The sequence below is a fragment of the Capra hircus genome, chromosome 6 (genome assembly GCF_001704415.2).
Source record: "Capra hircus breed San Clemente chromosome 6, ASM170441v1, whole genome shotgun sequence".
NCBI classification, from domain to species: Eukaryota; Metazoa; Chordata; class Mammalia; order Artiodactyla; family Bovidae; genus Capra; species Capra hircus.
Genome location: NC_030813.1, coordinates 7,417,480 through 7,431,263, shown reverse-complemented (window position 1 = coordinate 7,431,263; position 13,784 = coordinate 7,417,480). Strand labels below are relative to the sequence as shown.

At 39.3% G+C, this 13,784-nt stretch overlaps 1 protein-coding gene across 3 annotated transcripts in view; it reads left to right on the top strand.

Annotated features, from left to right (window-relative positions):
* NDST3 (N-deacetylase and N-sulfotransferase 3) overlaps window positions 1-13,784 on the top strand; it is a 174,448-nt gene that overhangs the window by 68,916 nt on the left and 91,748 nt on the right. For all 3 annotated transcript variants that reach the window (XM_013964458.2, XM_005681278.2, XM_018049185.1), the window contains exon 4: window positions 8,579-8,733. In XM_013964458.2, coding sequence (XP_013819912.2) covers window positions 8,579-8,733 — 155 coding nt within the window. The remainder of the gene's footprint in view (window positions 1-8,578; window positions 8,734-13,784) is intronic.

The window sequence follows — 13,784 nt, the reverse complement described above, 5'->3', positions numbered from 1 at the left end:
AATGATACTGTCTGAATCATCTTATCCTCTGTTGCCCCGTTGTCCTTTTGCCTTCAATCTTTCCCAGCATCAGGGTCTTTTCCAGTGAGTCAGCTCTTCACATCAGGTGGCCAAAGTATTGTAGCTTCCACTTCAGCAACAGTTCTTCCAATGAATAGTCAAGGTTGATTTCCGACCAGTTTGATCTCCTTGCAGTCCAAGGGACTCTCAAGAGTCTTCTGTAGTACTGCAATTCAAAAGCATCAGTTCTTCGGCACTCAGCCCTCTTCTGGTCCAACTCTCACATCCATACATGACTACTGGGAAAACCATAGCTTTGACTACAAAGACCTTTGTTGGCAAAGTGATATCTCTGCTTTTTATTACGCCGTTTCTCTGCTTTCCTTCCAAGAAGCAAGCATCTTTTAATTTCATGGCTGCAGTCACTGTCCACAGCAATTTTGGAACCCAAGAAAGGAAAGTCTCACTGCTTCTGCTTTTTCTCCATCTGTTTGCGATGAAATGATGGAATCAGATGCCATGATATTAGTTTTTTAATGTTGAGTTTCAGGCCAGGTTTTTCACTCTCCTCTTTCACCCTCATCAAGAGGATTTTTAGTTCCTCTTCACTTTCTGCCATCAAAAGGCATCATTTGCATATCTGAGGTGGTGGTATTTCTCCTGGTAGTCTTGATTCCAGCTTGTGATTCATCCAGCCCAGCATTTCACATGAAGTACTCTACATAGAACTTAAATAAGCAGGGTGATAATATACAGCTTTGTCACCCTATAGAATTTTTATTTAAATTACATTAAATCTATTAATTAATTTGGGGAGAATTGTTGTACTAAACATTGAGTCTTCCTATGCTTGAACATATTTGTGCCCAGTGTATGCTCAATCATGTCTGACTCTCTGCCACCCCAAGGACTGTGGCCTGCCAGGCTCCTCTGTCCATGGAATTTTCCAGGCAAGAATACTGGAGTGGGTCACCAGTTCCTACATCAAGGGATCTTTCTGACCCAGGGATCAAACCCGAGACTCTTGCGTCTCCTGTATTGGCAGGCGAATTCTTTACTAACTGGGAAGAACTCATATTTAGGTCCTCGTTAATTATACTTGACAAAACTTTGTTATTTTTCTATTTATTCCTTGATGGAGTTTTTTGATGCAGTAGTTAATGGTGTCTTTTTTAAAGTTTTTTTCCCCATTTCTCTGTTAATAATATGTAAAAATAAAATTGATTTTGTGTATTGATATTAATATTCAGCAGCCTTGCTATACTCACTTATTAATTCTGTATTTTCAAGATTCTTTTGGATTTTCTACCTATTCAATCATACAATTTTTGGATAGTAAAAATCTTATTTCTTCCTTTCTGAGCTTTATGAAATCTTTTTATTTTCCTTGCCTACTACATTAGCTTGGATGTCCAGTAAATATTAAACATGGTGATAACAACACTCATGTTCTGTTCCTGACCGCAGGGGAAACCCTTAAGTAGTTTTGTTCCTGCTTGAGGGGAATTCTTTCAATAGACAATTTCATAGAAAGTCTTATTAGCTTAAGGAAGATCCCTTCTGTTCCTAGATTGCTAAATCTATGGATGTTGAATGTACTTTATTTATAAATTATCTGTTGTCATTCCTCGCTAAAATGATCACTCTACAAATGCTCTATTGCTGTAATACCAGCAAGTAGAACAGTGCCTATTGAAAAAAAATGAATAAAGGATTGGGTGAAAATAAAATTACTTTCTTTTCATCATTAGTATTTATAAGGAACAAGGTCAGAGAATAAAATCTGACCATGTTGTGTTGTGAAAGAAAATCACTCTAAACATTGAGAATAACTAAAAACTTCCTTCCCAAACATAAAAGAAATACAAGAAAACATCCCTGGCAACTAATTTTTTTTTGTCCAGTGCTGATATTAAAGACCAACTCTAGCCAGTTGCTCTCCTTCATTTCTGTTTCTGAGAGACTCGCCTCTTTCCTTACTTGGGTTCTCCCAAACAGCTCACAGTACGTGTGTCCTCTCTCTAAGCCAAGGAGAGTAGATAGAACACAGGAGGAAGCTAAGGAGAAAGCAGAACAGAGTTTTGTATAAGACCTGAAAGCTCCCACAACACTTAGTTAGGGTTGTCTAAAACCAGTAAAATCAGTTTTCATTGGGAACAGATATAAAAGTTAATCATCTGAATCCATTGAAGATTGGATATTGTAAAGTTTAATTGAATTACACTGTCTTCCTTTCTAAATGAGTAACTCCTTTTTCTGTTAAAAATTCTATTTTATTCAGTCTTGAAGGGAAGAAGAAAAACAGCACCCTCATACTAGTAAGTTTTACTTTAGGAAAGGGTTTCATCTTATTTGGTTTACTTTTGTTTTTGAAAGATTTGTGCATTTTGTAAAAAATAAAGAGATGAAAGAATAAAAATTATAGTTCCCTTTTAGTGAGCAACACCATATTCTAGGTACTTAAGTAAGCACTTTTCATGTAACTTTTCATTGAATTCTAGAAGTTAAAGAATGTATTATCTTGTTTTCTAGATGATAACATAGAAACTTAGTGGGGCCCAAGGTTATATAGCTAGTTAAGTGTAAAAAAAAAAATACTCTTTTAGTCAGAGCCCAAGTCTTATGTATTAGGAAAAAATGGATTTTTATCATTTTATTGGCAATCCTTGATTAAGGAAGCTGAATGGCAAAAGGTGCCTTCCCCTTATCTATAGGTTCTTTAGGTTTGTATATTTTTCCAGATCACCGAGAACCAATCAGTTCAGTTTAGTCGCTCAGTCATGCCCGACTCTTTTCAACCCCATGGACTGCAGCACACCAGTCCTCCCTGTCCATCACCAACTCCCAGAGTTTACTCAAATTCATGTCCATTGAGTCAGTGATGCCATCCAACCATCTTATCCTCTGTCATCCCCTTCTCCTCCCGCCTTCAGTCTTTCCCACCATCAGGGTCTTTTCAGACGAGTCAGTTCTTCAAATCAGGTAGCCAAAGTACTGCAGTTTCAGCTTCAGCATCAGTCCTTCCAATGTATATTCAGGACTGATCTCCTTTAGGATGGACTGGTTGGATCTCCTTGCAGTCTGAGGGACTCTCAAGAGTCTTCTCCAAAACCACAGTTCAAAAGCATCAATTCTTCAGCACTCAGCTTTCTTTATAGTCCAACTCTCACATCCATACATGACTACTGGAAAAACCATAGCTTTGACTAGATGGACCTTTGTTGGCAAAGTAATGTCTGTGCTTTTTAATAAGCTATCTGCTGCTGCTGCTGCTAAGTCACTTCAGTCATGTCCAACTCTGTGTGACCCCATAGACGGCAGCCCACCAGGCTCCCCCGTGCCTTGGATTCTCCAGGCAAGATCACTGGAGTGGGTTGCCATTTCCTTCTCCAATGCATGAAAGTGAAAAGAGAAAGTGAAGTCGCTCAGTCGTGTCCGAGCCTCAGTGACCTCATGGACTGCAGTCTACCAGGCTCCTCCGTCCATGGGATTTTCCAGGCAGGAGTACTGGAGTGGGGTGCCATTGCCTTCTCCGAATAAGCTATCTAGGTTGGTCATAACTTTTCTTCCAAGGAGCAAGTGCCTTTTAATTTCATGGCTGCAGTCACCTTCTGAAATAGTGTTACAGATGAGCACCAATAGTGTTTGTAAATTTTAATTGTATCAGAGAATTACTTAACTATGTGAAGAGAAAAGTTATATAAATTAGTAAATGTACATCTTATCTCTAAACTCCACATTTGGTCCATGAGTGTTGTTAAGGGCCCTGAATTTGGAGTTGTGTAATTTGGGTTAGAATTAAGATTCTGAATTCAGGTTCTATCCCATATTTCCATTGACTTGTGGCAAGTTACATCACATCTCCAAATATCAATTTCCTTATCTGTAAAATGGAGTTAGTGGCTTTGAGCACAGAGTTCTAGTGAGAATTAAATGAGACAATACTTGAAAAACAGTTAAGATAGTCTCAATCAATGATAGTTTTTAATATAGTATCAGAGTAGGAAATACTACAGAAAATATTTCAGTGTAGTTTTGTAACAGCTTAAGAAATGACACTTCAAATTGAGGAATTTGACTTGAGTTCTTCTCTCTCCAGTTCTGACAAAAGTTGGTAAAGTGGAGAAATAAAGGAGTGACAAGAAGCCAGGATAATCAAACCATGAATAACTATGTTTCAACTGATTTTATCATGAAGTTTGAAATATTAGGCAACAGATACTTATTCTCAATATAATTAATTCTGATGTAAAACATCCCCAAAGTAGAATTAAAAGAAATCAGATAAGGAAGAGCTGTAAAGAAAAAAGGAAGGGCCTACAGTTATGACTGCTATGAATTTACATAAGCCTATCAGAGGGGCCCTCTATGACGTTCAGAAAAGGACAACAAATAACTGAGCAGTCTTTTAAAGAATTCTGAAATCTGTTGAACTGTCCTCATATATAAACTTTGAGTAAAGGTCAACTAGAAAAATGAATAAAGAGGAGAGAAGGAAAAAGAGAGGGAAAGGTAGGAACTATAGGAGACAGAAGTGAAGTGAAGTCGCTCAGTCGTGTCCGACTCTTTGTGACCCCGTGGACTGTAGCCCACCAGGCTCCTCTGTCCATGGGATTCTCCAGGCAAGAATACTGGAGTGGGTTGCCATTTCCTTCTCCAGGGGAATGTTCCCAACTCAGGGATCGAACCCGGGTCTCCCGCATTGCAGGCAGACGCTTTAACCTCTGAGCTACCAAGAGAATAGAGCTTAAAAGTAGTTGGAGGGGTGACTTTATTCATAAACCAGGAAATCTCAGCTCACTTTTCCCAGAGGAGGTGGAAATCAGCAATGAACTGATTACTAGGAAACCCCAAAAGAAATCAACTTGTTTTCAGTATGCTAAAGTAAAACTGCAACAAGTAATTGACTTGTAACCTTAACTAATCGGGTGTCCTGAGGACATGCAAAATGTTAGGCAAGAGGAGAGCATATAAGTAGAGACGTTTAACTTCAGGGAAACCAAAAGCATCATCCTTACGTCAGGAAAAAAAAAAAAAAAGTATTTAAGCATCACCAGTCACACTTAACAAATGTCTCTTTACCAGGGCCACCTTATTTATTACCTAAAAGGCAGCAGGACACAAGACTCTGCCATGACTGGGGTCATCAGATTTCTCTGCCCCTGACTGTATCTTCCTATTCTTTTTCATTCCTTTCTAGAAGGCTTCCCAGAGCTTAGAAGCCCCAAGAATGCCTGGTGTGGGTGACTCATTGATCAAGCAATTACTTAATATAATGGCTTGATCAGTTCTTAAATTCTTTAATACAATGTCCCCTCTGTCACATAACACTCTGGTGAGCCTCCGCCACCCATAAAAAAAAAGAAAAAACTCTAGGAGACACATAGAAGATGTAAGAACAGGAGCAAGAAATACAGGAGGGAAGGGCACGGGCATTCTAAATTACCCAGTATGTGCCTGGACTATGCAGACACTTTCTGACAAAAGGAATAAAATAGGTTTTGCTGTCCATATTTTTGCCTACATGAACACCGACATTAAAGGGGTCATATGACTTCCCCACAGCCACACAGCTCAAATGTGTTGGAACCTAGAAATAAACTAAAAAGCTTCTAACTCCAAAGGCTGTACTTGTTCAACTCCACTGACATGAGTAACAAGAGTAACATGAGTAGTATGCTAAAGAGAATAAAATAAGGGGACTAAAACAGATTCAATTTACATATGCCCTTTACAGAGACAGCAAGAGTTCCCTCACATCAGCAGAGTACTTAAGCCCGTGAAAGTGAAATTGAAGACTGTCCTTGTTGAAAGATGATGTTATTACACCCATTCTATATCCCTAAGCCTGTTCCTCCTGCATACATCAGAACGACCATGCAGCCTCGTACTACAGCTTTGCCTTTGGTCTCTTTCATTGCCCAATAAATCATAAGATCTAACTGATCCTTTTCCTGCCAGCAGGCGCTACCTTAATTCTTTCAGAAAATTAAATCATAGAAGGGTGGTAACATGCAGTAGGCTTGATTGGCTGTGCAGGGGAAGTAGTCCGTCCACCCTCGTTAGCCTCTAGAGACCCATCAGAAAGTGAAGTCGCTCAGTCGTGTCCGACTCTTTGTGACCCCATGGACTGTAGCCTACCAGGCTCCTCCATCCATGGGATTCTCCAGGCAAGAATACTAGAGTGGGTTGCCATTTCCTTCTCCAGAGGGTCTTCCCAACCCAGGGATCAAACCGGGGTCTCCCGCATTGGAGGCAGATGGTTTAACCTCTGAGCCACCAGGGAAGAACCAGTCAGATAAGAACTGCTATTGAAAATACGAGGACGTTTTTCTCCATGTAGAAGGGACATCATTTGAAGAATCTACCATTCTAGGACCTTATTGAATTGAGTGTCATTGCTGAAATTAAAGTGTGACTGTATAATTTCATGATGATTAATATCATCTTATGAGATGTCAGGACAGACACCTTACACTGCTCTCATTTATGCTTTAGTAAAGAATCTCTGCCTGGAGAAGCATAAAAAGAGACTCCTACTCCTGCATATAAATTAGAGAACTGTGTCATTTCCCACACTCAACTAAACTGCAGATCAGAGAAAATGAAGGAAGTAAAATAAGCCCAAATATGAAATTCAAAAGAACGACAAAGCTGACTCTCAAGGAAATAGAGGTTTTTTGATGGAAAGTTTGCTTCCAAGAACTTGAAAGAAAGGACAAGCATGACGAACATGGGTTCCACCAAGGAGCACAGTGATTCTTGGGTTGTTTTACGATGACTTCATTTCTCATCTTCTTTCCATCACCATCTTTCTTTTTTTTCTTTACTTCAGTTTTCTCTAGTTTTTTCAATAACAATTCCCACATTTCCCTTTTTCTCCCTTTTATGCATTAGTATAAAAGGCAGAGGAAACAGAGATCAAATTGCCAACATCTGTTGGATCATCAAAAAAGCAAGAGAGTCCCAGAAAAACATCTATTTCTGCTTTGCTGACTATACCAAAAGTCTTTGACTGTGTGGATGACAATAAACTGTTGAAAATTCTGAAAGAGATGGGAATACCAGACCACCTGACTTGCCTCTTGAGAAACCTATATACAGGTCAGGAAGCAACAGTCAGAACTGGACACGGAACAACAGACTGGTTCTAAATAGGAAAAGGAGTACGTCAAGGCTGTATATTGTAACCCTGCTGATTTAACTTATATGCAGAGTACATCATGAGAAACGCTGAGCTGGAAGAAGCACAAGCTGGAATCTAGATTGCAGGGAGAAATATCAATAACCTCAGATATGCAGATGACACCACCCTTATGGCAGAAAGGGAAGAAGAACTAAAGAATCTCTTGATGAAAGTGAAAGAGAGTGAAAAAGTTGGCTTAAAAGTCAACATTCAGAAAACTAAGATCATGGCATCTGGTCCCATCACTTCATGGCAAATAGATGGGGAAACAGAGGAAACAGTGGCTGACTTTATTTTGGGGGGCTCCCAAATCACTGCAGATGGTGATTGCAGCCATGAAATTAAAAGACACTTACTCCTGGGAAGGAAAGTTATGACCAACCTAGACAGCATATTAAAAAGCAGAGACATTTCTTTGTCAACAAAGGTCCGTCTGGTCAAGGCTATGGTTTTTCCAGTGGTCATGTATGGATGTCAGAGTTGTACTGTAAAGAAAGCTGAGCACCGAAGAATTGATGCTTTTGAACTGTGGTGTTGGAGAAGACTCTTGAGAGTCCCTTGGACTGCAAGGAGATCCAACCAATCCATCCTAAAGGAGATCAGTCCTGGGTGGTCATTGGAAGGACTGATGTTGAAGCTGAAACTCCTATATTTTGGCCACCTGATGCGAAGAGCTGACTCATTTGAAAAGACCATGATGTTGGGAAAGATTGAAGGCAGGAGGAGAAGGGGATGACAGAGGAGAGATGGCTGGATGGCAACACTGACTCAAAGAACATGGGTAAACTCCAGGAGTTGGTGATGCACACAGGGAGGCCTGGCGTGCTGCAGTACATGGGGTCACAAAGTGTTGGATACGACTGAGCGACTGAACTGAACTGAACTTATTCACAAATGTAAGGAGTAACCCAGATAAATTATGGAATTATTTTGTTGGCAATGTTGTGTTACAACCCATGTCAGAGTGATAAATACTATTAGAGCTCCACAACACATTTCCCACTCATTCCCTGAACTGCATTCCCCGCTTATCCTCCATTTCTCTCCAAACTTAAATTATACAAAGATCCTAAAAGTTAAAAATTCTAAAGTCCTTTGGAATGACTGTGTATTTCCTTCTTACACCAATTTTATATGCATGTCTCATGTTTTAAAACTTTAAAAAAGAGTTGTATCACAGTCTCTGGTTGTTCCCCAAGTAACAGATTTTCCTTTGTTACTTCATGTTCAAAGTTTTACATGTATGTAAGATAGTATAAATGGTATCTTCTAAATGCATATATAAGATTACATAACTGGATGGATAGATGGACAGATATTCATACAGATGAACAGGCAATCAGTGTAGCTGAAATTAATTGAATAATCTTTTCCCTCTTCCCTACGCCCTAGGAACTGAAGAGGAAGATGAAGGGGATGACCGTCTTTTGGGGTCTGTTGATGAGTTCTGGTGGTTTCCACATATGTGGAGCCATATGCAGCCCCACCTCTTCCATAATGAGTCATCTTTGGTGGAACAGATGATTCTCAACAAAAAGTTTGCCTTAGTAAGTAACTCACTTTGAACTAAAGTGCACAGACTCCTAAAATGACTAGCTTTTTATATTGAGAACATCTGAGGTTTGGGGCATACTGGCACTTTTTAAGCAGGCATTTCTATGTGATAGTCAGAAACACTTGGTATTGTAGCCTTTCAGTATGTGACTTTTGAATTTGTATTGGATGCTCATCACTATGCTTAATGTTTTGAGGGGTCTAATTTAAAAGGAAATTTTCAGAACACTCACCGGACTCAGCTACATAACATTACAGTCAGAGCTCATAAAATATGGTTCCCATCCAGAAAGAGCTTTCAGCTGCACTGAGAAGACAAAATACATACATAAAACAAATCTCCACTTAGAAAACAAACATAGTTACCAAAGGAGATGGCGGAGGGACAAAAAAGGAATTGGGGGTTAGCAGATACAAACTACTACATATAAAGCAGATAAACAATGAGGTCTTACTGTATAGCACAGGAAACTATATTTGATATCCTGTAATAAACCACAATAGAAAAGAATACAAAATGAATATATATACACACACATACATATAGATATATAATTGAATCGTTTTACTGTAACAGAAGCTAGCACAACACTGTAAATCAACTATAGTTCAGTTTTAAAAAAATAGTCTTCAGTAAAATGAGATGTTCCTGGACCTAGTGCCAAACTGTATAGACATAAAATCCACCATTCAGAGAAGTAAGTGTCATTGAGAGTACCCAGGGAAATGTTGTGTAAATAGGATTTTAGGTACATTCTGAAATAAGAATAAGATTTAAGTGTCAGGGAGAATTTGGAGTTAAATGAGGGAAACACAGGTAGGAGGTGTTTGCTGGCAGGTGGTAATGAAATCTCAATCTGGAAAGGCAAGAGGAATGGGAAGAAAACCATTTCAAAGACATCAAATACATATAACACAGGGAAGGAAGATTCATTTGACTGAGCAAGATACACTGTTTTATAACCAAGAGGATTCTGATCCTGGACAGGAAAATTTACAGTTAAAGTTCTAATAAGTGCAGTACATGGGAAAATGTGCTTGTGATGAGTGGAGATGGTATAGAGAGGTTAACAAACCAACGCAGCATGTTTAGGGTGGGAGGCTGTTTATCTTTGTATTATTCTGATGGGCACACAAACATGTGGAGGGGGTCCAGACAAGTAACTCCGTACTGAACCAGCATTTTCCTTCCTGGGCAGAGAGTACACTGGGGCAAGGACTCGATACTCAGTGAATATTTGTAGCATGAACAACTAAAGCGGCAGAAATCACCTCTCAAAAAGCAAGTGAGGTGTAACATATCTTTACTTATTACAGCATTTTTCTTATTTGCAAGCCCCAAAATTTATATTATACTGTTCATAGATTATGTTGTTAATAAATCTAAAACCATCAGATCATATTTCTAGGTTCAGTTCAGTTGCTCAGTCATGTCCAACTCTGCAACCCCATGGACTGCAGCATGCCAGGCTTCCCTGTCCATCACCAATTCCTGGAGCCTACTCAAACTCATGTCCATCACATCAGTGATGCCATCCAACCATCTCATCCTCTGTTGTCTCCTTCTTCTCCCACCTTCAATCTTTCCCAGCATCAGGGTCTTCTCCAATGAGTCAGTTCTTCGTATCAGGTGGCCAAAGTATTGGAGTTTCAGCTTCAGCATCAGTGCTTGTAATGAATATTCATGAGTGATTTCCTTTAGGATGGACTGGTGGGATGTCCTTGCAGTCCAAGGGACTCTCAAGAGTCTTCTCCAACACCACAGTTCAAAAGCATCAATTCTTCAGCGCTCAGCTTTCTTTACAGTCCGACTCTCACATCCATACATGACTACTGGAAAAACCATAGTTTGACTAGATGGACCTTTGTTAGCAAAATATCTCTGCTTTTTAATATGCTATCTAGGTTGGTCATAGCTTTTCTTCCAAGGAGCAATCGTCTTTTAATTCCATAGCTGCAGTCACCATCTGCAGTGATTTTGGAGCCCCCAAAAATAAAGTTTGTCACTGTTTCCACTGTTTCCCCATCTGTTTGCCATGAAGTGATGGGACCAGATGCCATGATCTTAGTTTTCTGAATGTTGAAAACTTTTTCACTTTCCTCTTTCACTTTCATCAAGAGGCTCTTTAGTTCCTCTTCACTTTCTGGCATAAGGGTGGTGTCATCTGCATATCTGAGGTTATTGATATTTCTCCTGGCAATCTTGATTCCAGCTTGTGCTTCATCCAGCTCAGCGTTTCTCATGATGTACTCTGCATATAAGTTAAATAAGCAGGGTGACAATATACAGCCTTGACGTACTCCTTTCCCTGTTTGGAACCTGTCTGTTCTATTGCTTCTTGACCTGCATACAGACTTCTAAGGAGGCAGGTCAGGTGGTCAGGTATTCCCATCTCTTTCAGAATTTCCCACAGTTTATTGTGATCCACACAGTCAAAGGCTTTGGCATAGTCAATAAAGCAGAAATAGATGTTTTTTATGGAATTCTCTTGCTCTTTCCCACAGTCCTACAGATGTTGGTAATTTGATCTCTGGTTCCTCTGCTTTTTCTAAATCCAGCTTGAACATCTGAATGTTCACAGTTCATGCATTGTTGAAGCCTGACTTGGAGAATTTTGAACATTACTTTACTAGCATGTGAGATGAATGCAATTGAGCAGTAGTTTGAGCATTCTTTGGCATTTTCTTTCTTTGGGATCAGAATGAATTCTGACCTTTTCCAGTCCTGTGGCCACTGCTGAGCATTCCAAATTTGCTAGCATTTTGAGTGCAGCACTTTCACAGCATCATCTTTAGGATTTGAAATAACTCAACTGGAATTCCATCACCTCCACTAGCTTTGTTCATAGTAATGATTCCTAAGGCCCACTTGACTTCACATTCCATGATGTCTGGCTTTAGGTGAGTGATCACACCATCGTGATTATCTGGGTCATGAAGATCTTTTTTGTATAGTTCTGCTGTATTCTTGTCACCTCTTAATATCGTCTGCTTCTGTTAGGTCCATACCATTTCTGTCCTTTATTGAGCCCATCTTTGCATGAAATGTTCCCTTGGTATCTCTAATTTTCTTGAAGAGATCTCTAGTCTTTCCCATTCTATTGTTTTCCTCTATTTCTTTGTACTGTTCGCTGAGAAAGGCTTTCTTATCTCTCCTTGCTATTCTTTGGAACTCTGCATTCAAATGGGTATATCTTTCCTTTTCTCCTTTGCTTTTCTTTTCACAGCTATTTGTAAGGCCTCTTCAGACAACCATTTTGCCTTTTTGTATTTCTTTTTCTTGGGGCTGGTCTTGATCCCTGTCTCCTGTACAGTGTCACAAACCTCCATCCATAGTTTTCAGGCACTCTGTCTATCAGAATTTATCCCTTGAATCTATTTATCATTTCCACTGTATAACCATAAGGGATTTAATTTAGGTCATACCTGAATGGTCTAGCAGTTTTCCCCACTTTTTTCAATTTAAGTTTGAATTTGGCAATAAGGAGTTCATGATCTGAACCACAGTCAGCTGCCGGTCTTGTTTTTGCTGACTGTATAGAGCTTCTCCATCTTTGGCTGCAAAGAATATATTTGCTAATATTATGGTTATACTTAAATGTACATACTTGAAAGTACATATAGTAGGAACAGACATGTACAGGAGTTATACATATTTTTTGGAATTCTCAACTTGAAATGATCATGAATTGAAAGAATAATTCAAATTTGAAATTTGGTCATTCTTAGCCTCGCATGTTAAACGGAGGACAATTCTTAAAAATGCCATTCCTGGTTTCAGATTGACAACCCAAAATATGGTCTTGAGGCAGCAGAGGACATTCATAAAAGTTTAATGAAATACAGAACCAATTGGCTTTTTTGTCAGGAGAAGACAGACATAAAAAGAGACTGGATCCAGGATCAGTCCCTCCTGGGTAATACAACATGAAAGAGAACAGAAGCTTCTAGTGATTAGCATATAACACACAGTGGAGAACTGCTGTTGTTTCGATTATCATTATTATTATATTATTATATTCAGTACCGTAAAACTGCCATCTTCAGTTTTTGCCTAGGTTTCTGTGTTTAGAGTGACAGGTAAGAGGGACAAAGATCCTCAAGTTTAGAAGCTTATTTTATATTGGGAAGACATTGGTTCATGTAAATTCTACATTTTCTAGTATGTGTTCTCTAATGCCCACTAAGGCATTAGTCGCAAAGCTGCTTTGCTGTTAAATTTAAAGATGCAATAAGAAAAGTTCAAGGGTTTTATTTTTTATATATATTCTATATTATTTCCTTAAATTCTTACAGCAGCTCTGAACTGTAGGCATACTTATTCTCACACCATGAAGAAGAAAACTGAAAAGTCAGAGAAATGACAGTGACCCACTCATGGTGATAAAGCTCCCTAGTGGTAGAATTTAAAAAGGGCCAACTGAAAACCAGAAATCCTCTTTTATTTTTAAACTGCATAAATTGTGATTCCAAGCTTCCTCACTAGCCTCCTAAACCAATTCACAGGTGTAAGTCTAGATTTCTCTTTTGCTTGGTAACCCAAGGGGGTATCTGGGACTTCTGCTAACATCAGGGAAATTGAGAACTAGAGGTGAAATTCATAGGGCAACATTTCCCTTAGGTTCCCAAATGCTCCTTGAGATAGGCAGAGTGTATAACATGGTGGGAAGGAAGACAAACAGCTGAGTCAGGGGAACTTTCCACATGACTGAACGGCCTTTATTACATATAGACACAGCTTGGGTGTGTGTGCTTGGTCATGTCCAACTCTTTGCGACACCATGGACTGTAGCCCGCCAGGCTCCTCTGTCCATGGAATTTTCCAGGCAAGAATACTGGAGTGGGTTGCCATTCCCTATTCCAGGGGATCTTCCCAACCCAGGGATCAAACCCACATCCCTTTCCTCTCCTGTACTGGCAGGCTGATTGTTTACCAACTGCACGACCTTGGAAGCCCCATCATGTCTACTTTACAGCCCCATACAGAGTCTACTTTATCTTTTATTTAGTTCAGTGGCACTTTTTATTTATTTATTTTTAATTG